Source organism: Tympanuchus pallidicinctus, unplaced genomic scaffold, assembly GCF_026119805.1.
Source record: "Tympanuchus pallidicinctus isolate F22 unplaced genomic scaffold, pur_lepc_1.0 scaffold14, whole genome shotgun sequence".
NCBI classification, from domain to species: Eukaryota; Metazoa; Chordata; class Aves; order Galliformes; family Phasianidae; genus Tympanuchus; species Tympanuchus pallidicinctus.
In genome coordinates this window covers 8,772,066-8,794,018 of record NW_026294659.1, presented here as the reverse complement: position 1 = coordinate 8,794,018, position 21,953 = coordinate 8,772,066, and the positions used below count along the sequence as shown (strand labels likewise).

Genomic DNA, 21,953 nt, shown 5'->3' with positions numbered 1-21,953 from the left:
GTAGGCAGTCCATTGAATGTCCTATGGGGCTCCGGCCGGCCCAGCTCTTGGAAGATGACTTATGTGTGCGCATCTGATCTCATGCCACTGGTCATGCCTATCTGTAGGCAGTACCAGTCTCTGAAGTTCTGGCAGAAGATGAGGGTCTGCTAGTAGGATGGAGATGAGAAGTTCTCAATCAAGCTATGAAACCTCTGTGGAAAACAGGGCCACACATATGTAAAGAGTAAAATTGCTGTGACAAGCCAGTGTAGAAAACAGGATGGGTGAAGGCATGCTGCAGGGATATAAAACAGCTGGAGTTTCCTTCGTTGCCAGTAACTTTGTGCTTAGGTTATGTTATTGCAGTCTGTTTGAGCAGCATCAAAGCTGTAAATGATGGAGGTGAGCTGATTCTTGCCAGGATGGGGCAGAATCTGGGTTGAGCTGTAGGCAAATATGAGAGCAACAAAGAAATGAGCAGTACTTGTCCATGTCCAGACCACAAACAGCATATGGACAGAGAACCTCCTCTTTTATTTTGTCAGACAGTGTGAATTTTTCTGTATCAAGAGCTGTCTATATTTTCCATGCACAACTCTGTAATTGCTGCAAATAATGAATTCTTTGCCTTTCTGTTATACTTACACTCTTAGACTTAGGCTTAGAGTCTCTTTGTGCTCAGAATCACAAATAGCTTCTTGCTGCATAATAATATACGTTAGCTCTATATCACATAGCTGTAATGGAGGGTGTTGACTCTTCTTAAATATATAGGTTAAGGAATGTACATTTTGTTCATTTGAACTGAGCTATGTTTCAGGGCTCATGGTGCATTTTTTCCTCTTTTTGCTAGCAGTTTGTGATATTGTGACTGTTCGTGATCAGGAAGAGAGATGCTATCTTTATTTTTCTAGTATTATTTATTGATGAGTTCCTTAAGCAAAAATGGAACTTGAAGTTCCTCGTAGACTGAATAAAAATAACATTTTTCTCCATTCTCTCCCTTTTGGCTTCCTGCTGGCATGATATGTTGCCATTCTAAATATTCAAGGACTTGTTTTGTTCATCCGTCTCTTTTGGGTTTTTTATTTTGTTTTGCTGTATTTCAGCTTTCTAGCAAGATTGCCATCAGATGGAACCTTGTAAAAGGAAAGGGCATATGCTCTTGGGTCTTCTCTTGACAGCTTATGTAAAAACAAACAAACAAAAAAAACACTGAAACTGACTTCTTCCTCATTCTTGCACCTAGTTGTTTCAGTGTTTTTGGACTCATTGCCAGATTAAAGAGACTAAATAAAACCTGACCATTCAGTCTGAAAATCAGCATTTCACGATGTTCATGTACATAACATTCTGAGTTTTCTCTTTGAGACAAGCTCCTGGCTTGACCCCCACCGCCCATGTGTTTGATGAATCATTGTGGTACCTTGTGGACTGTGCTGCTCAGCAATCAAGGGAATGTGGTCCATGTGGAAGGAAATGAAGCACAGCGTAAGATGAGTGATACTTCTGTTGCAGACATACCAATGTCAGCTCCCAAGTATGTCTTTATTAGCCTGTTTAGATATATTTTTTTTTAACAGAAATCAACACTTTATTTCAATAGCAGAAGCTATTTTATCTAGTTCTTATATTTTACAAGTCTATATTAAGCACAATGTGATGTATATCATAAGTGGTGTGCCTTCTTCGTCCTGACATTAAACCTGTGGTTATACATTTGCAGTGAGGCTCGATAGCAGGGAGCAGCCTCTGGCTGCATTAAATTCCCTGGGCTGTGCACATGTGTTGGCAGGGAAGTCTGTAGTCTCTTGTGAAGTCTGCCAGCTTTTCCTTGACCGCTGTGTTAACGGCCTTCTGCCTGGGTTGGCTCCGAGCCACCTGAACAACTTCCACTCCTATTGCCAGCCTGTAGGGAGGAGAGAAATAACACAAAGCAGTGGTGGAAAGTGTTCTGCTTTGGATTTGCTGTATCTAAGATATTGACGTATGTACGTAAATGGGAATGAAGTTTAATGTTATTTTCAAGAGCATTTCTTGGTTAAGCACTAACTTCTGCATCCATGCTCTTTCCATCTCACCAGCAACTTTTGTGAGTAAAGGGTATGGACATAGCCTGCCTTATTCCAAGTATGTGATTTCATTGAAATAAGAGGGAAATTATGCTAGCAGTATTGTTTTCTGTGTCACACAGTGTTTGCCAGCTCTATCTTGTTAGCTGACTGTGTACAGCAGTAGTTCTCTCAACATGTGAAATTCATCTGAATTCTGAAACATATTCTGAAACACCTGTAGTGCTTGCTGTCAGCTGCAGTTTCTTTATAGTCACATAGTCACAGATGGCGAGGAAAGAGGAAAGAGATTGTCTTCTGGGAAGACAACCTGTGCCTGCATTTTCTTAATCAGATTCATGATTTCTGAGTAATTGGGTGGTTTTATTCCACAAGGCACAAGCTACTGCTGGCTCACAAACTTCAGACATCAGTGACCTCTTTTGAACTTGCTAATTATGAGGCTTTCTGTTCTGCATTTCAATTGGGCTATAATTCTTTGAAAGAGCTGTACTTTGATGGAATCCTATAGGAGGCATGTCTGTTGAAGCAAGTTGAAACCTGTACTTTAAAACATGGTGTTTGCATCTTAACCAGTAGGGAAATATATAACCCTGAGGGCAGCTTCTTGATATGAGTTTGCTTTCTGTGCCTTAAAGAGCTTACACCTGCAAGAAACTTGCAAGTGGCTTGTGGGTGTGCATGGGAGCTCAGGTCTGAGCTATCCGTGTGTGTATTTTTGTAAGTACAGGCAGGGAAGTTGCTAGACATCTCTGGAACGTCCAGGCTAAAACATGTAGAATTAGTGGAAAACCTGTTAACTTGGTCTGGATAATTGAGCTGCATTTGATTTCAGGAATATACTGAGGTTCTCTGAGGATCCAACTTCTCATTTAGTCACAGCTCTTGCTGAATGCAGGATTGCCGGGTTTCTATGCTTTTGTCTGCACTGCAGAGATGCTTAAGACTACTGACTGAGTCAGACAGGAGAATGAAAAGTGATGCGGCCAGTAGGAACATCCTCTGAGGAAAGAGGATCTTGAAGACTGCTTAAAAGGAGCAGTCTGTATCAAGCCACCTGTAGGAAGGTTCAGTGCTAGTCAGTATCTGTTGAATCAGCTGACACTTCTGCTGCTATGTATTGTGCTTTGATGCCTGTGTCAAAATAAAGTTTACGTTTGTTGTGGGGGATTTTTTTATGCCTTACAGACCAGATGCTGCAGCACACTTGACTGTGCAGTTGGCTTTTAAACAAATACTGAAATGCCTCTGAAGCTGATAACATCTACATATGAGCCTTGCAGAACTGGGAAGTTACATTCAGCCAGTAAAGGATGAGATTAAGAAACCAGCTTTCCATCTTCGCTACCATCATAAAGAGAGTGCAAGTGTTATTACACGCCAAACGAAGCTCTCTTATGTGAAGGTTATGAACGAATTCCCAATCACTGTCCTGTTTTGAAGAAGAATAGAGAACATGTGGAATGACCCTCTTCTTTCCTCCCAGTAACAAGTATTGCTCTTGTCTGCACACCAGACAAGAGGCTACCTAGGCTCATTTATCTAGCTCTGTTTCTCTGCGTGCAACGTAACTACATTACAATTGATGCTGGAAATTGGCCTTAGCACTGTATTTTTAGGGTTGGTTTTTTTGTTTGTTTTGCAATTCCCAGCAGCGTTCCAAAATTTGAAAGACACTGATCTTTTCTGAACTACATATTAAAGTGAAGTGGTGCTATGTTTAAGACTTCAAGGTTGAGTAGAACATAAGGCTACAACTGGCACGTTGATTTTAGCTGCTGGTTTTTATGTGAATTTTAGGTCATCTTTGTAAACCTTAAACAAAAGATTGTGATAAAGGGAGGGGGGGGTAAAAAGCTTTAGAAACTCCATGGTGGAAAGTGGCAAAATAGTATTTCTTGAAAACATCTCAGCTGTTACTAATGGGCAGGATTGTAAGTTTCAACTTGCCTAGTACTAAACAAGGGAGGAGTATATAGCTCTGTTCTGAATAAAGCCCTTCTATAGTGCGTGGTAACCTCTTGTACTTCAGTGACTGAGCTTGTATGTCACAAGGAAGTAAACATTTAAAAAGCTTGTGTTTGTTTCATGAAGAAGACTGTTGCAGTCTGTAGCATATTTTCAATTAATCAAAGTCAAAAGTCTAGAATTTGCTTATTAGTCATGGGAAAAACAACTTTGCCTGGCTAATCTGCCTCTTACAGCCCACATTCCTTCCTTTTGTCAATTATACAGGATTTATAACAGAATAGGACATCAAATGCTGTTCCTGTACACACCTGTGTATGCAGTATCTGCCTCGTGGGTGAACATTCTTATGTGCATCCCTAAGTCTGCCCACATGGAGCCACTTGTGTAATCAGTGATATCAGACAGTGGGGGCACAAGGCTTTGTTCCCTTTGCCCATGCAGATAATCCCAGTGTCCTTGGCATATTCTTGTGCTGAATAACTCAACTAATAGTTCTATGGAGCCGTAGGCCTTAATGTTTTTGATATTGTTTGTTGGTACCTTGTTTTTCTGTTTAACTTTTTAAAAGAAACCTAAACTGTGCTGATTTCTCTTTTTGTACATTTTTATTATTCTAAGTCTTTGCATTGCTTATGAGGCTTTGGGCAACCTGGTCTAGCAGAATGTATCCCAACCCATGGCAGGAACTTTGGAGCTAGGTGATCTTTAAGGTCCTTTCCAACCTAAGCCATTTTGTGGGAGTACTTGTTGGAACCAGAATCATAGAATGGTTTGAGTTGGAAGAGGCCTTTAAGATCATCTCTTTCTGACCCCCCTATAGACAGGGACACCTCTCTCTAGACCAGGTTGCTCAAAGCCCCATCCAGCCTGGCCTTTAGTTACATGATCCAAAGAGAAAATGCCTGTCTTTGGGTTGGAGAAGGTGCCAGGTGTTTGTTTGTTTGTTGTAGAAACAAGACAGCTAAGCAATTCTTGATAGCTTTTCCAGTTCTGGCAAGTATTGTGGTAGAACAGAATGAGAACTTTGTTTTCCTACTACAGGTTATTACTGTACAGTAACCAAAAGGTGTTTTTGTGGAAGTTACCTGTCCATTAGACGGATATGCCTGCCTTAGGCTGAAATGGTGTACCTAAAAAATCTGGTGGAATTTGGGATCTTGTTTTCTGGAGCAGTTCTTTCTATCTGCTAAGAGGTTGCACAAAGGAGTAATATATAAAAGCAGATGAACTCTTGAGCAAAACGGAGAGAGGGACAGCAGTTCTCTTAAAACTCCCTCTGCTGTCTGATAGCAAGTCTTCCTTCTTTGGCTAAGCAAACCCTGTGACCTGATTGTTGCTCTTGACTGTCAGACATTGTACTCTTATCTCAAAGCTTTTGCTGATTTATTAATAGGGAAAGAGGAGGGTGATCAGATCCAAGAAACATAGTATTTTGCTCAGTGCATGTTTGGCTCATCTGTAATTAATACACCTTGTATTGTTTGCAAATGTGGACCTGACATTGGAATCTGTGCTAATTCATGAATGCAGCTATATGCTCTGCTTCTCTCCCTTTCTTTTTCAGTGGACCAATGCCAGGAGAGCAAATATTGGGCTGTGTGTGTGGAAATAGTCATCATGAGAAAGCTGCCTTCACTGAGTGTAGGCTGTGGTACTGTAAGAGCAGAGTACCTCATCAGATGCTTGACATCAAACATCAATGTCTGCATACAGTTCTGAGTGGATTTAAGGTCAAATAAGTGGCCTCCTTAAGGCTTGGGAGACCACTTAAGGAGATATTTAACTGTTTTTGGAATTGGTGAAGTCTCTAAGGCAGACATCATCACTCTTGGAGGAAATGCAGCAGGCACAAAACACACAAAGACAAAATTGCTCTTGAAACTTTCAGATTGAAGCTCAGTACAAATAAGCAACTATGGTGTGGTGAGCATCTCATTAGTTTGCCAGATTGAATCCTGAATGTAAATGTTTGGAGAAGGATCAAATTTATTTTAATGAGTCCTGCTCGTGCAGGGATTTTTATTTGCATCAGCATGCTTGAACACTGTTACCACTCCTCCTGCCCTGTTTTGCAGCCATATCCATGGATTTTTTTTAATTCAGCACAGACTATTGGGTGGGTCAGTGATGGACAGTACTGGGAGTTTTCTATTAGCTTGCCTGCAGTTGCATTAAAACACTCTGCCCTAATAAAATGTAAGAAAAGAGAATGCTTCCTTGTGTGACCTCTGGTTGTAAACATCTAGTGATCATTCTGTGATTGAAGAAATCTCTTTTCCTTTTTCTAAAAGGATCATCAACTTTCATAGATTAATTTCATAGCAGATACATGTTAAAATGTTATTTTGTAAGGTTTTTCTTGTAGTCTGCCAAAACAAAATCCACATCCAGTTTCTGTAGGATTCTGCTATTACATGTCCCATGATGGAGGGTACCAAGTAGCTTGTTGCTTATCATCCTTGGGACGACCCAGTTTTTATACTGTGATTATTTTGGCACTTGGAACGCAGAAAAAAATTTGTCCTTTCCTGATTTGGTGGTTGATTTCAAACGTATGTAAGTGCATACGATGTATGTAAGGCTAAATAAAAGCTAAAATAGCAATTGGTGTCACTCTTGGGGTAGTAGCGGTGAGGAATCAGGCTCCAGGTCAGGGCTGATGGCTGCCAAAGCAGGGGCTGCCTGCTGATGTGAGCCAGCTTTGCTAGTGGGCTGCTGCTTTTGCACATTTAGCCAGGTAAGGATGCCTCTGTCAAACAACTTGGGTGGGAGACAGGCAGCATGAATATGAAGAAGACCATGTGAAGGTCCAGCACTACTGTTGTGTAAATGTATGGTGGTGTAGATGCATCTGCCTAGGGCTCTGTGCTTGGGGCTGGTTCTTCATGGCACAGCATCACTCTGCTGGGAGATGAGAGAAGACATCACAGGAAAAATGGGAGTGAGACCCACCAAATGGAAAGCAGGGAAAACTCTTCAGCAGCTCCCATGAGCCAAGTCTGTTATGATTATTAATAGTAATGAAACATTGCCTGTTAGTAAAGCCCAACCACTTTCTAGTAATAAAATGATCAGGAAGTGGAAGTTGTCAAATAATACCTTTCTGGGTGAGTTCATTTTATTTGTTTTCATCTCCAGTGCATTGTGGCAAATGTTGAAGGACAGAGCCTTATTTTGGAGCAGTGCACATCTTTATAAGACCAGTTTTTACTGGAGGACTTTCAAAAACATTTTTTTTTTTTTTTGTCTATGGGAAGGTATCTAGGTAACAGCTGATATAAACCTAACTTGCACTGATATTTAAATGCTTAAGTCACTGCACAGCAAAATTTGGACAACTTTAAAGAGTGTTACCTCACTGTTTTCATTTTTAACTCTCAAGCTAAGTAATTAGCTAAAGTATCCCAATTTCTGACAGAATAATTGATGCTTAGAGGGGTTTTCATTTTACATATCAAGGTTTTCATGAAGCCCTTGGGGATCCCAGCGTGGTTTTTTATATCGTATGCTCCAATTTCAAATGCAGTGAAGTTTATGTTGAGAAGTTTTTAAGATGACATCAAAAATTCAACAGCAGCAACAAAAATAAGGAATCCAGAGAGACAGTTCTCAAGTGGTAAGAAGTTTGTGCTATATAAAACTCCAGATTTCATGGGAGAACTAGAAATTAGCTTCATAAGAACTGAACTCAAAGCCTTTGAAAATTGGTAGAGAAGTGCCCAGTGATAATAATAAGCTTTGAATCAGAAGAAATTTATTTTGTTGCTGACTTTATTGAATGTATGACTTTATTCTTTCCCATGCAGGGTTCTAAAAGGTTCACATAGCTGCAGTATTGGTGTAAGGCTTAGGTCTGGAGGGGGGTGCACTTGTCCTTCTCTTCCCTGCAGCCCCCAGGAGGTGCTGCTAAACACCACAAACTGGTCCGGAGTGCTGGGTGCTTGTGCCCGATGTTCAAGTAGTAAGGCAAGATGGGGAATGCAGAGTCTCTTCTTCAGGTGGCCCAAGCTCTCAGAAGCAGTGCTGCAGTTGAGGGAAGTGCCTTTTTGCAGCAGGGCCCAATGCATGCAAGTTTCTTCCATGGAACAGCTGCAGATCCTAGGCTGAGTTTCTTCTTTGGAGTTTTGAATAAAATGGCAGGCAAGTAGATCAGGGCACCTGCATTTGCCATGGATTTCAGCTCATTGGCTTAGCCTAACAGTTGCTTTGTGCTGTCGTATGAGGAGGAGAGGGATTGCCTCTGCCTTGGCTGGTGGGGTGGAGGAAGGGTGCTGCCTTCCTGCTGGTGGCTTTAACTGGGAATTTAGAGCCAGTGGCACGGATGGAAACATGTATAGAGAGAAGGAAGCGGAAAGAAGTTGTGATGTGGGAATGATGCATTGGTTGTACAAAAAAGTGTAGTAACAAAGTGTGTTTTCCAGAGGTTGGTAGGGTAGGAAGTAAATTTTCAGTGGTTTCTGAGCAGTTTGGATGTGGAGTCTTTTGGCAGAAGACTGTTTGATACCAAACTGTGTTCTTGGTATGAGTGTAACTCGTGTGCTCTGGTTTCGTATGAAAATCACAGAGATTTTGAGGCTTGTTCTCAGCTTACACACTTCTCACTTCTGCTGATGGGCCTTATGGCTTTTAACAGCCATTTACACTATTGGAACCATTTTATAGTGAATTCTTTGGAGTGTCCCTCCACTTGTTCCTCTGCTGCTCAATAGATCATGGAAGCTGAGCTTTCCATAGCAGAGGAGCTGTGACTGGAATTGTGCATTGAGGCATTGCACAACACTGCTCTAGGAGCAGTGAGAAAGATTTTTATTTCGCTTGATTATTAAATCAATTTACCCCTTCCAGATTCACTATAAATTGTTCTGCTATGAATCTGAGCTTCAGAGAAGCCCATACTGATGCCATTGCGCATAGATCATTGCATTCTAATCTTGCATGTCTTTTGGCGAAGCTTTCTTTTATTAATTTATATTTTCTTTCTTGCTGCAGTTTTTTCTCCTTATTTTTCTATTGTAGGATCTGGAATTTCTCCCCTTGAAGATGACGAAGATGCATATGCACGCAGTAGATATAAAGGTGAATGTTTTGCTTATGTGTCAATAAGGATCAGCTGGTTGCTGAGAGAAAGCTTTCTTCTTTTTCTTTTCATAGATTATAAAATCTTGCAGATCCAGCTCCATCTTGTTACTGCTTTTTTTTCCCCTTCCATGGATTTGAGATCAAGGTTTACTTTTTACCTTTTTTTTTATTATTATTTTTTAAATGATTGAAGTTAGACTAAGTCTCAGTCTCCACTCTTATGCACCTGAGTAAGTAACCCTTGCACTGCCTTGGCTCTTGGAAGTTCAAGTTTGCAAGGTCATGAAAATCTATGAGGAGCTTCTCTTCTTTGTTCTTCATACATCATAACAAAACCATCAATGATAAGCTGACTCAAAGCTTGCGACCATTGATGATAACATGTAGAAGAACATGCAAGAGAACTTGATTTTCATGACTTTTTTTCATAAAATTGTTCTCATTTTAAGCTAACTTGCTGTCTGTAATGCTAACTGTGTTTAACGAAAGAACATTTCCATTCTAAAACAGTTACCATAGCTGGAGGAAAGAGCGGATGGGCATGCATGTTTATAAAGCAAATTCAGGTTTTCTTCCACATTGCAGAAGATTTTGCTCTTCAGCAAGGCTGAGAAGCTTTTTGCCAGTTATTAGTAAATCTTCCAATTACTATGTCAGTTTCTTAAAGTCTGTCTCAGTAGCCCCCCTGCCCAAATTCCTCAGAAACCCAAACAATCCAGAAACATGGCATTTTTTGTCACTTTAAATGGCAAGTGTTGCTTTTTTTGTAAACTGATGGGTGAACGTGTTAGAATTGCTGTGTACTTGTTTTGATTACTTGAAAACAGAGGACTTGGTTTCATGCTATTGATACCTTGCAGAGAAATAGTGGGCCTTAAGTAAGAGGTAAGTCATAAGATAACGCAGACATCTATGAACAGTAATGATGCTATGATTATATTGCTATTTTCATAAAGTTCTCCTGTTCCTCCCTAAAATTTTCCTTTTAAACACATGCAGAAATGTTTCCCTAAAGCTTTCTTTGTGTAAACTCATTCTTCTTTGCCTTTTAACATGTAACCCTCTGTGGACCCTTACAAAAAGAATCCCAAAGATCATAAATATAGATCAATGCCAATTAATGCCAGGGCAGGCAAGTAGTTAAAATGCGGATTCTGCATAAATTCCTTTTTTATGGTGATCCAACATGGATTATGTTAATGTCAGCCAAAATGTCACGAGGGTAAGTGAAACATAATGACTCATTCACACAGACACTAAAAACTACCCTGAGCTTGGAAACTCCACTGCCAAATGTTGAGGATCAAACAGTGTGAATGTAAGAGAATAAAGCATGGAGCAGAAAAGGCTCACTCTTCATTAGCATATTTATTTAAGTTGGTAGTGGGAGGGAAGGGGGTGGAGAAGGACAAAGCAGGGAAAAGCAGGCTAAGGAGCCATGTTCTGAGCTGCTCTTTGTATGTGCAGTTCAGCATTTCCATCATGGCCTATCGCTTGGTTAGTACAACTTCCCAGTAAGAAGTAGCTAAATTTGCTTAGCTTATGTTAACATATTTAAGCAGTGCTGTGTTTTTTCTTTGCCCCCGTGCACACTAAGCAGTGTGAGCAAGCACACAGATTTGTCCTTATTTTCATATGCAAACAAAGCATTGCTGTTTATGGGGAGGAACTGACCTCCTACCAAACCTCTTTGTCTTCATCTGGATGTTTTTCAGCTTGCTCAGCTTTCCAGAGAGAGACATTGCTGAGACTTTCTGTGTCCGCAGTGTTTTCACAGTTTTCTCCTCCTTCCCTAACGAACCTTCCACTCTGGGGTGTCCTTCAGTGCAACAGGGCATTTTGCATGCAGATTATGAAGGAAAACAGACTGGTGTTTAAACAGCACTGAGAGGCTGAGGGAAATGATGCTCTAGAAAAAGCTTTCATTCCTGCCACTTGGCAGGGCTGCCTTGGATCATATTTTACGAGGAAAACCTTCTTGAATACAGCAGTTCCTGTGTTCATCACTGCCCTAATGCCAACTGCTCTGAGATCCTCCTTCTTTACATTTTTTTCTCAAATCCTGTAAGGATGAAACCATAGCCCCAACTGTAGGTAACATTGTAACATTGTGGTTTCAGCCATTTCTGCTTGCTGCCTTTTTTTGGAGGCTTCAAACACAATTGAGTCTTTGAAATATTTTACTACTAAGCAATAATGCAGGGTACTTTATTCACAGAATCATGGAAGGCTTTGGGTTCAAAGGAACCTTTAAGATCATCTAGTGCCAACCCCCCTGCAATAGGCAGGGACAAGCTGCCACTCAAACAGATTGCTCAAAGCACCATCCAGCGTGGCTTTTAACACCTCCAGGTCTGGGGCAATCACTACCTCACTGGGCAACCTGTTCCAGTGTCTCATCATCTTCATAGTAAAGGATGTCTTCTTAATAACTAGTATCTAATATCTACCCTCTTCCAGTTTGAAGCCATTTCCACTCATCCTGTAGCTGCCAGCCCTTCTTAAAAGTCCCTCCCAGCTTTCCTGTAGGCCCCCTTCAGGTACTGGCAGGCTGCTATGAGGTCTCCTTGGAGTCTTCTCCAGGCTGTACAGCCCCAACTCTCACAGCCTGTCCTCATAGGGGAGGTGCTCCAGCCCTCTCTTCATCTTCATGGCTCTCCTCTGGACCTGCTCCAACAACTCCATGTCCTTCTTGCGCTGGGAGCCCCAGAATGCTCAACCTGAATGCAGTACTCCAGGTGGAGTCTCACGAGAGCTGAGTAGAGGGACAGAACCACCTCCCTCAATCTGCTGGTCATGCTTCTCTTGATGCAACCCAGGACATGGTTGGCCTTCTGGGCAGCAGGTGCACATTGCCAGCTCATGTTGAGTCTTTCATCAACCAGTACCCCCAATTTTTTCTCCTTAGGGCTACTTTCAAGCCATTCTCCTTCCAACCTGTATCTGGGCTTGGATCTTATCACTAAGGAGTGGTGCAAGCTGTCTACTAAGCATAAAAACATTGCATCAGAACTAGTACCTAAAAACTCTAATTTCATTTGCTTGCACAGAGCCCCAGTGAAACTCCTGAAGAGATGCCTGAGAGACCTGTAACTTTTTCTATTTCCAAATTCTTCAGAAACAGGGCTGGTCTTGTCCCAAGAGGGAGATGCATGACCTCTCCAGGCCCTAACCAACCCTAATATTCCTTAAATACTACACGTAGCTGCTTAGCCTTTGAAAAACAGTATGTGCCTTCACTTAAAAATAAACAGGCTTTGATGTAAAACTTTGTTGTATCGTTTGATGTGTGTTCAGGCACAAAAGCTTTTCAAGTTCACTGGGTTTGATTCAGCGATATCAGTGGTTCCAAACCCAGATTCTTGCCCCCTTCGCCTGCCTCACTGACTTTCTTCTAATCGCTTTCAGTTCTGGAGTAGGAATAATAATATTTTAGATCAAAGAGATGTTCCCTCTAAGCTCTTCAAGCTATCTGCATCCAAAAGCAGGTCTGTTTTTGTTTTTATTTCGAGCAGTACTATTTGGTCTGATAAAAGATGTGCTGCCTCTCCCTAGGAGCCTTGCTTTGTTTCTGTAGACCACCATAACTGCCAGAAAACTGCATCAAGATTTTTGTTGCTGCTGTTTTTCAGTTTTCATTTTGTGCAGTAAATTGCATTTGTTAGCTGCTAGCCATTTTTTTTTCTTCTTTTTTTCTAAATATACAGGCAGCTGTCTACTTACAGCCACAATATTTCTAAAAAAAGCTCAGGCTGTTTACAATACTCAGAACAGCTGATTTGCTTTTTTGGTTGGCCACCTGATTGCATTGCCAAGTGTACATCTTAATGCCCTTTATGAAGGAAATCAGTCGTGCTCGTTTGCACTTGATATCTGTAGGACACCTTAAGCATAAATATCATGATTTGCTCCAAATTGCCTTGCTGACTGGGATGAAAACAATCCTCAAGTTGCGTCCCTTCAACGCTGTTGGACAGGGCAATAGTCTGATAATGAGTCTGTGATGCCCATCCTCAAAGTGCTCTTTCTGTTTCTCCAGGGCTGACACAGCAAAACGTAGGTGGAAAATCCAGTTTCCGTTGGGAAAGTGCAAACAAGGCCTGGAGGCATTCTACGCTGAATACAAACTATTGCAGGCTGTATTGCTTTTTGTATTTGAAGCTGATCCCAATTGTGTAGAACATGTACCTCAGCACTATGTGAATGAAGAGCTAGAAGTGAACATCTGCCAAAGTGCTCTATTATTTTTTTTTTCCAGAAGTTATTTTTAAGTGTCTGCTGTGAGCTGGTGAGGATGAAGGCTAAAACTCTTTCTCTAGATCTTTTTTCTTCTTCTTTTTCTTTATTGGTTGTTACTGTATCTCTTGTAGTCTTCTGTAAGTCCCTGTATGTCTCATCTGCCGCTGCATGTCACACAGGACTTCAGGAGCTGTCAGCTCTTTTGCCTTACAGTCCCTCTATCCCCCTGGGTCTGTCCTTTTCAAGTCTTGGAGCTGAGAAGCAGCAGACTTAGTCACTGCTTGGGTCAGAAACTGCTACTGAAAAGCTGCCCAGAGCACAAAACCCAGTGCTTTCTTCATCTGTGCTGCTGTCAAAACTCAACAAAGATTCCAAATCTTTGCCTGTGAAGCAGAAGTCTTTATTTGATACTGCACCCATCAGTATCCCAGTATGAGGATAAATCCTCCACACCTCGTGACTACTTTGAAGTTCTGATCAATTACTAAAAATACAGTTTCATCTGCACTTGTGTTTCCCTTTTCCCACAATTCTGGCAGAAGCATTAGTCACCAAGTCCCAGCACAACTCCATCTTTTCTCTCATTTGGCAGATGCATCCATGCTGCTGTCCTGCATCCAGGAGCAGCAAGAAGGCAATTGATGTACTCAGAGCCATGTTTCCTTGTTTTTTAGGGAAAAGGTGGCCCTTCACCCATCTTTGAGGTGAAGAGTGTTCCTTTTTTTATGCACATGCGCTATGTGTATGATCATAAACAAGCACTGACACTCTCTGAAGAATTTGATAGGAAGAGGTACAGGTTTTAGTCTTGTCCAATCCATGTGTTGTGCTGGAATGCACACTTTGCAGTTGGATGCTGAGAATTTCTACCAAAAAGAACAGAATACGTTTAGATCTGTCTTGAGAGCTCTTCGGTTAATCTGCTGGATTGGACACTTCCCTTCAGGTTTGATCATGGCAATGATTGTGCCCAGCTTTGCTGGTAGAAGGCTATTTTATGTTAGTGATCCTATGAGTATGTGAATGTTTCTGTGTGGTGCCAGAGAACCACTGAGGGCTGTAAAGGTGTAGACTTTTCACTCCAGCTTTAACCCTGAGTGCTAACTTGGAAATTAATATTGCAAAACCAGAGCCAAACTTAAACCCTGAATGGTTGATCTGGTGTGAGAAGGGTGTATACGTGCAGGCTTGATTTTACTGATAATGCGATTTAGGAAGGTGACATCCTTTCTAAATGTTGTAGAGGTTGACCTGTTGCAGAGTTCATCTAAGGCAAAGTTCTCTATTGCATAAATCACTGTTTCAATAGGCAGCAGGAGAGCTACATGTTGCAAAGATTACAGCTACATTCAGACCAAGTCTGTCACTGATGCAAACTTGTGTCACAATGTTAGATTTCCCAGTTTAAAAACAAGAAAGATCTGTCTGTCATCAAGATGTCCACATGGTGGCACACTTAGTCCATGGACAAAAAAAACCAACACCTCCTGCCCTAATCTATTGACTATGATCTTTAACGTTTGTGATAAAAAAGAGCCACCAGTATTTGAAGACCTGACCTACAGATGTGTAAGTACTGAGTGCCCCTTGCTGTGCTGTTATGTCTCCTCTTTTGAGGATCACTGACTTTTTGAATGATACAATTTTTTCATCTGATTCTTCTCTGTGACCTTGTATGAAGAAGATGCTTTTACATTCCTGTCTGACCTTTTACATTTTGTGAAGTACTATGTACATTTAATTTTGTTGTTCTCTGTGCTAGAAACACCATGGTGCTCTCCCATTAAGGTGAAACATGGTTATGCAAACTGCAGGACACCTCAAGGGGAATATTACAAGAATGTACTGGGGACAAGATGTGATATTCGTTGTCAGAAAGGCTATGAACTGCATGGCCCTCAGCAGCTCATCTGTCAGTCAAGCAAACGCTGGTCTGGGAAAGTACTGTGCAAACGTAAGTAGTGCCAATGCAGCAGACACTGAGCTCTGCTCATCTTTGTATTCAGTGTAGCTGAAACCTGCGAGTCCTAAGTACTAACAAGACGAAACAGTCATTTTGGTGGTTATTTTATTTTAGTCATAGGCAGTGTAGACAGGCTTGTCATCTAAAAGTCTTGCAGTGGTACGTGGTGTGATAAGTATCACAAGTGAAGTGGAAAGCGAAGAGGACAACGTATTACAAGTGTAAGATTTTTATTTGTGGGAAGAATTTTATGAAAAGAACCTTAAAACTTCTTTAGAAAATTCTCCATTGTGGATTTTGTAAGCTGATGCAATTTTTATCAGGTGCCTAAGTGGGCTCTTACAGTAAAATATCTTGCAGTAAAATATAAGACATGTACGTGCTATCTCTCTCTCATGTAAATACTGCATTGGGCTAATGTGCGTGTAAAATTAAATTTGAAAGATGATAAATAAGAAAAGTGCAAAAACCTTATGTGGGGATTTGCTTGGTAGCTGCACCTTTACTTCTCTGCAACACCTCGGGGACATTATTCTAAGGGAGTATTAACAGTTTTTCAGAACTCTCTCTTCTCCGTTTCAGAGAAGCGCTGCCCCACGCTCTCCATGCCAACCAATGGGGGCTTCAAGTGCTTGGATGGTGCCTACTTTGGCTCCAGGTGTGAGTACTACTGCTCACCAGGGTACCAGCTGAAAGGCGACCGCATAGTGACATGCATGGACAGCAAAGCTTGGAGCGGCCGGCCAGCTTCCTGCGTGGGTAAGTAGAATCACAGAATGTTTTGGGTTGGAAAGGACCTCACAGCCCACGCTGCCCCAACCCCTGCCATGGGCAGGGCTGCCCCCCACCAGCTCAGGCTGCCCAGGGCCCCATCCAACCTGGCCTTGAGCCTCCAGGGATGGGGCACCACAGCTTCTCTGGGCAGCTGTGCCAGTGCTTCAAAATAGTACGCTTTGTCTGCATTGTGATAGTTCCCTAGACAGGTTGGACACTGACCCCTTTTTTCTGATGCCCCCCTCTTGCATTTGTTTCTTGGTATCATGGTTTTCTGGCTATACCCAGAGAATATGGATGGACTGTAATCACCATGATGGTGACTATAGCAATCTAGTCTTAATGTAGTTCACATGAGTTTTACCAGCAATTTCCATTATTTAGTCACCAATATCCTGGGAATCTCAGCTGGTACAATTGGTTTTTATATCCGTAAATCAATCAGGATAGAAACAAATATCAAGAGTTAACTTCTTCCAACTGACAAGATTTGGCAGATAGGCAGTGAAGTCTCTGCTGCTGCTTTTTCTGGGAAGGTTCAGCAGCTGCCCACAGAGAAAAGCTGTTCAGCTATCTGACTTGGCTACCAGTAATCTGAGCTTGTGGGTGGCAGGATATTTGTGCTCAGTGTTTTTTTGTGTGTGGTGTCTTGGTTTTCCTCAGAGTTCCTGTTGCTTACTCTAGGTTAGTAAACAGGCTTGGAGTGTCTCCATTCTGGCTTTATATTTGGAGATTTTTTTTAGTTTTCCTGTTACTTGTTGTACAAATGTATGAATAATTCTGCTTCTTAGGTCCAGCCTGTTTGTGGTGTCATTTTTGTTTACAAAAATGAGCCATGTCCTTCTTTGTGGTGTGGGTGGAGGAAGAAGAATCCTTTTAAGTTTGGGAATCATTAAATGCTTTCTGTATTTCCTGGCTCTTTCAGAGCCTCATCTGTTTTTGGTATCAGCATGCTTATTGCTGAAGATGCTGACTGGTGTTGTAGAAAATTTTTTGCCTGAGTTTACCTTAGGCAAAAATAAGAGAAGCTTAGGGTTGCACATCCACTTCTTTTTTAGTCCAACAATGCAGGTCGGTTATTGCATAGGATATGATTGCAAATCCACAGTAACCAAGTAACAGCATTATTTAAGTTTTGGTAATACCACATAGTATGGGGAAGACCCTTTCAAACCTTGTGTGCACACTATTTTTGCACATAAGCCGTGAGTTAAGCAGTTAGCAAGCTGCTTAATAAAATTCTTGACAGGTAAGATAGGAATTGTTTGTGACCAGGCATGACCTTAATAGCATAATGCAGTCTGATTAATCTTAGCGTGGTTCAGTAGTACAGAAAAACTGTTAGTGAATTGGGCAGAAGAGAACCAGCTGAACAGATGCTCTTCCTGATTTGAAAGGACCTTGTGGGTCCTTTCAAACTCAGAATACTCTACAATTCTGTGATTCATAAGGGATGCTACCATCCCATGCCTGTGATTACGTGTGAAGTTCATATCGCTGGGCAGCAAAGAGGTCTGTGGACACTGTAGATATTGGCATCAAGTGTGGCAGAATTACCACAGAGCTGAATTTATAACTGTTGAAAACACAGGGGGCTTTCCTCTGAGCTTTAATACTGTAATTGCACTGCTAAGCGATTTTGCACAAAAATACTTGGAGTTCACAGCAATATAGAAGGTCAATGTAAGGTCAAACAACTGTTGTTGCCTGTGGTACCTTTTCCATTACAAGGAGGAAAAAGAGACTGTTTTTCTTCAAGAAAATTAGGTGTGTTTTAGCAGTTGCTTATGGGAGCCCTTATAGACAGTGGATATTAACTTCTAACAAAGCACGTGTGCCCTCTCCCTCCTATAAGAGGAATGATATTCTTCATGATGCTGAGCAGAAGGAGAAAGTCCAAAGTATAGCTGATTCAGCTATCAGTTAATTAAAAATGCCAATGAACGGTTTTTGAATAGTTTTTCCATTGTGTCTTTAATTCACTGTAACACAGACTGTAATAGGGATTTTCCTCTCAAAGAGTGAAAAATATCACTTTTTTTTTCTTTTTTCTTTTTTCTTTTTTCTTTTTTTTTCCTTCAATGAAGGTTTCATTTCCTGCTGCTGTTATAGCAGAGGTTGTGGTAAATGGTGTCACCATGCTAAGTCATTCTTTTCACATCCTAGGAAGATTGTACTGATAGGTGATTAACAGCTTTCAACTACTGATGTCTGAAACAAGCTTTGCACTCTGAGTCATTAATTATACAGGCAGTGATAATGGATGCTTTGAAATACAGAACAGTGCCTTGTGGAGGGCAGAATGGTGTTTTTCATTTACCCTTTCATGATTTCCAGTCTTTTCCTCTCTTTATGTTTTTGACACACAGTAATGTTTTTGAGCTAGCTTCCAGCCATCAAGCACTAATAAGAGGGTTTGTATGCAACGGCAGACTCACTGGCCATTTAATACCATCCCTTCTCTTTCTGTCCCGCTAAGTCCCTGCTCACAAGCAAATAGCAGACTATGAGAAATGCAGTCAAGAAGATCTTTTCATTTCATTGTTGATATTGCTAATACAGCCATTCGTACGTAGAAGAGAAGAAATGTAAATATAAAAGCTATTTTGAAAACATATATCTCAACGAAGTTCAAAAGACAGCTTTAAAATTGAATACTCCTCTGCTAACTGACCACTTAAGTTGCTAGAGTTCAAGAAAGGTCTGGGCAACTCTGATTTTTGGGTGGTCCTGTGTGGAGGCAGGAGTTGGACTCGATGGTGCTAATGGATCCTTTCCAACATTGGATATTCTGTGATTTCTGCAACCTCTTCTGAGCACAGGGCAGCATACCAGTCATTGCTGGGAAGCCAAGAAAAGCAACAGTTGACAAGAACATAGGAAGAGTAGCGGCTGAATGGCTGCAATTTTTCTCTGTGGAAATTCAGTTTCCTTGGCTAGGATGTAAACCTTTCTGGCAGGACTCATCCATTAAGTTCACAGCCCTGACACACAGCTTAAATAAATCAGTTTGAAGTGCCATCGTTCTTTCAGTAGTGACACAGCAGTAAAAGTGTTAAGAACAACCATATGAGGTCAGAGTGCCCTGAAAAGCATCCTGCCTCCAACCCTGCCCAGGATATTTGCCACAAGACAGACTGTGACAATTCACAGCTTCCAGGGTCTCTTTTCCCCTCTGCTGAACCCTCCCTGGTGGTCAGCAGTCTTACGGCTTCCTCCAAAGGGTGCCTGATGGTTTTATTCCTGCAGTAACTGCGTTGTTTGTCTTTGTGATGTGTCTTTCTGAGCTGGTTTGTGCCAGCTGGTCTGCTCTGTGCTAAATGATGGAATGAGCTTTTGAATGAATGAAGTTCTTAAAGCACTGGGTCTTAAATGCCATTCTGACTTTTGTACCATCACTACTTTTATTTAATTGATACATTCAATACCATGGTGCTGAGCTGTAGCCACAGCAAAGTCAACAGGCATGCAAGTGGACTAGGTAAGATCTGCTTAGTTTTCACCTTTATTTGGCAGTGGATTACTGAGAGCAATGTAGTTTTGTAGAGGAGGGCAGAGCTGCCATGAAGTGTCTCACAAAGCACTCAGGGTTGAAGGAATACTCTGTTCTTACCAAAAAAGCCAACCAAACAAAAAACAAACAAAAAAAACCAGAAGAAGCCAGCTTTGGAGGTTGTCAAGTTCCTGGAATACTATCAAAGCTTGAAGGGAGTACGACAGCGCTGCACTTGCCACCATTAAACTGATACACTAAAGCAAAAGACAGTTGCTTTGAAGCAACAGACAGTTTTCTATGAAGGTGTGTAGAGTTATTTGATGTATTTGTTGCTTTATAAAGATCCAAACCTTTTCTCATTTCTTATAATTGAAAGATTTTGCTTTGTGTTTGTCATGCAAATGAGAAATCAAGGCCTGCCACCCTTTAAATTTGAGCAGCGTTTTAGAGATTGTCATCCACTTGCGGGTAAAGAGCAATCCTGCCTTGTTGGTTATTTTGAAGTGTGACTTCATGTATTTAGACTTTATTTTGGGCATAGCTCAAGAGATGATCAAAAAACCAAAGATTAAGTAATTAGGCGTGGATGTTTTAATAATTGTTATGATGTTTAGACTTGGTTTTCCAGTATAGTAGTAATAGCAAAGAAAGGCAAGCAGTTACGTGTCACCTTTATCCAGCATCACCAGCATTCTTTATGATCACTGCTGTTCTTGTACTCCTTAATAATAGTCAGTGTTCTGGTAGCACTTAATCAAGCTTTCAAAACGTACTTGATGTGCTTTGTTATTCATTTATTACCAGTAAGGCATTATTATAAGAATTACCTGATAAAATAATCTAGGAGTAATCCTCAACAGAAATGACAATTTTGTCAGTTTTGTGTTATTTCTCTTTTGCCACTGCTGCAGGAAAAATAACCAACAAGCAAAGTTAACACACGTTACATGCAAAGTTAACACACAGAAGCAGATCTCTGTTCAGTGCTTAATGAATGTACTTAATCACAGTAGCCTCTGCACAGCTGCACAAGGAGAGGCAGAGCAGATGAACAGAAGGTCCAGGCTCTCTGGGTACAGTCTTAAGCATCTTTCCTTACAGTTCAAGGCTAAGTGAAGTTTTAATTCATCGCTATTCAATTAAATTTACATAAAACTAAGTTTTCATTCTTTTTGGGGGGGGCAGGAAGGGTGGGGAAGGGTGTGATGGGGATGAGGGTCAGTGTCATCTATTGCTCTTGTTCCAAAAAGATGAGAAGCACAGGCTTCACTTGCATTGGTTGGGTCAGCTCTGGTGTTGAAGAAGCCAGCTGAACGTGGCCTAAGGTTACTCTGACAGCAGGACGGTGACTGTGAAGAAAAGGAGCAGCTCTAACAGATGCAAAGGTGCCCATTTCTCTGAGGTTTGTTTCAACAGATACAGAGCCTCCGAGAATCCAGTGTCCAAGCGTGAAGGAGAAAACTGCGGAGCCCAACAAGTTGACGGCCAGAGTATTCTGGGATACCCCGGAGGGAAGGGACACCGCTGATGGCATTTTGACAGAGTAGGTAGAAATCCATAGATGTCTGTGGGAAATATCCCATACAGACTTGTTGGATGAGCGACTGCAGTCTTGGCTGGGGATTACTCATGGAAGGAAAGAAATAGGATGAGCCGTGTCAGTTTTTTCTTGTATAAAGAAATGGAAACTTCAGTTTTTTGGGGCATTATGTTATGCTCAGCTACACTATGAACTGTCTTATAAGAAGCAAGCAGATCCTGACTGCTCTGCTCCCATTTTGTCAACGGAATGGGATCTTTTCGTTAAAGAGTGGGGCTGGTGGCAGCATGTATGACTGACCTGGTCCCTGCTATGCAGCTTCTTCCTGTGCCTGTGCTTACTCTCACTTTTCAGCCATGTAGAATGGCCAGACAAGCTCAGCATGCTCCAGACTTCACTCTTCAGGCTTTTACAGTGTTGGAAGTAGGAAAATACCAGTGAATTTATGGATGTCTGTCCCATTTTATCTCCTGTTTTAGTGTTATTTTGAAAGGCCTGCCACCAGGGTCACATTTTCCAGAAGGCGACCACAAAATCCAGTATACTGTGTATGACAGAGCTGAAAATAAGGGCACTTGCAAATTCCTTGTTAAAGTCAGAGGTAAGAATGATCTTTTACACTACAAATACAGTTACTGATATGCACCTGGCCTAGTAGGCAGTTTTAGAAATGTCCCTATCTCTGTAATTGTCTGTGCCTATGCACACAAACATGTATTTAAAATTTATATTGACTATGCAACTTAGTGTACCATCTTGCTCGAGTCCCTGATGGCCAGACCCACAGCAGGGTGTGCGCCTGGCATGCTGCAAGTCAAGAAGAGGCTCTAGTGATCC

The 21,953-nt window shown here is 41.4% G+C and overlaps 1 protein-coding gene across 3 annotated transcripts in view; it reads left to right on the top strand.

Moving 5' to 3' along the window:
- SRPX (sushi repeat containing protein X-linked) overlaps nt 1–21,953 on the top strand; it is a 44,215-nt gene that overhangs the window by 16,924 nt on the left and 5,338 nt on the right. The window contains exons 2-6 of one of the 3 annotated variants that reach the window (XM_052674314.1): nt 9,042–9,101; nt 15,106–15,297; nt 15,889–16,065; nt 20,993–21,119; nt 21,596–21,717. In XM_052674314.1, the coding sequence (XP_052530274.1) occupies nt 9,042–9,101; nt 15,106–15,297; nt 15,889–16,065; nt 20,993–21,119; nt 21,596–21,717 (678 nt within the window). Of the gene's footprint in view, nt 1–8,053; nt 9,102–15,105; nt 15,298–15,888; nt 16,066–20,992; nt 21,120–21,595; nt 21,718–21,953 lie in introns of those variants that run through there. The other 2 variants (XM_052674313.1, XM_052674315.1) reach the window with 2 other exon arrangements.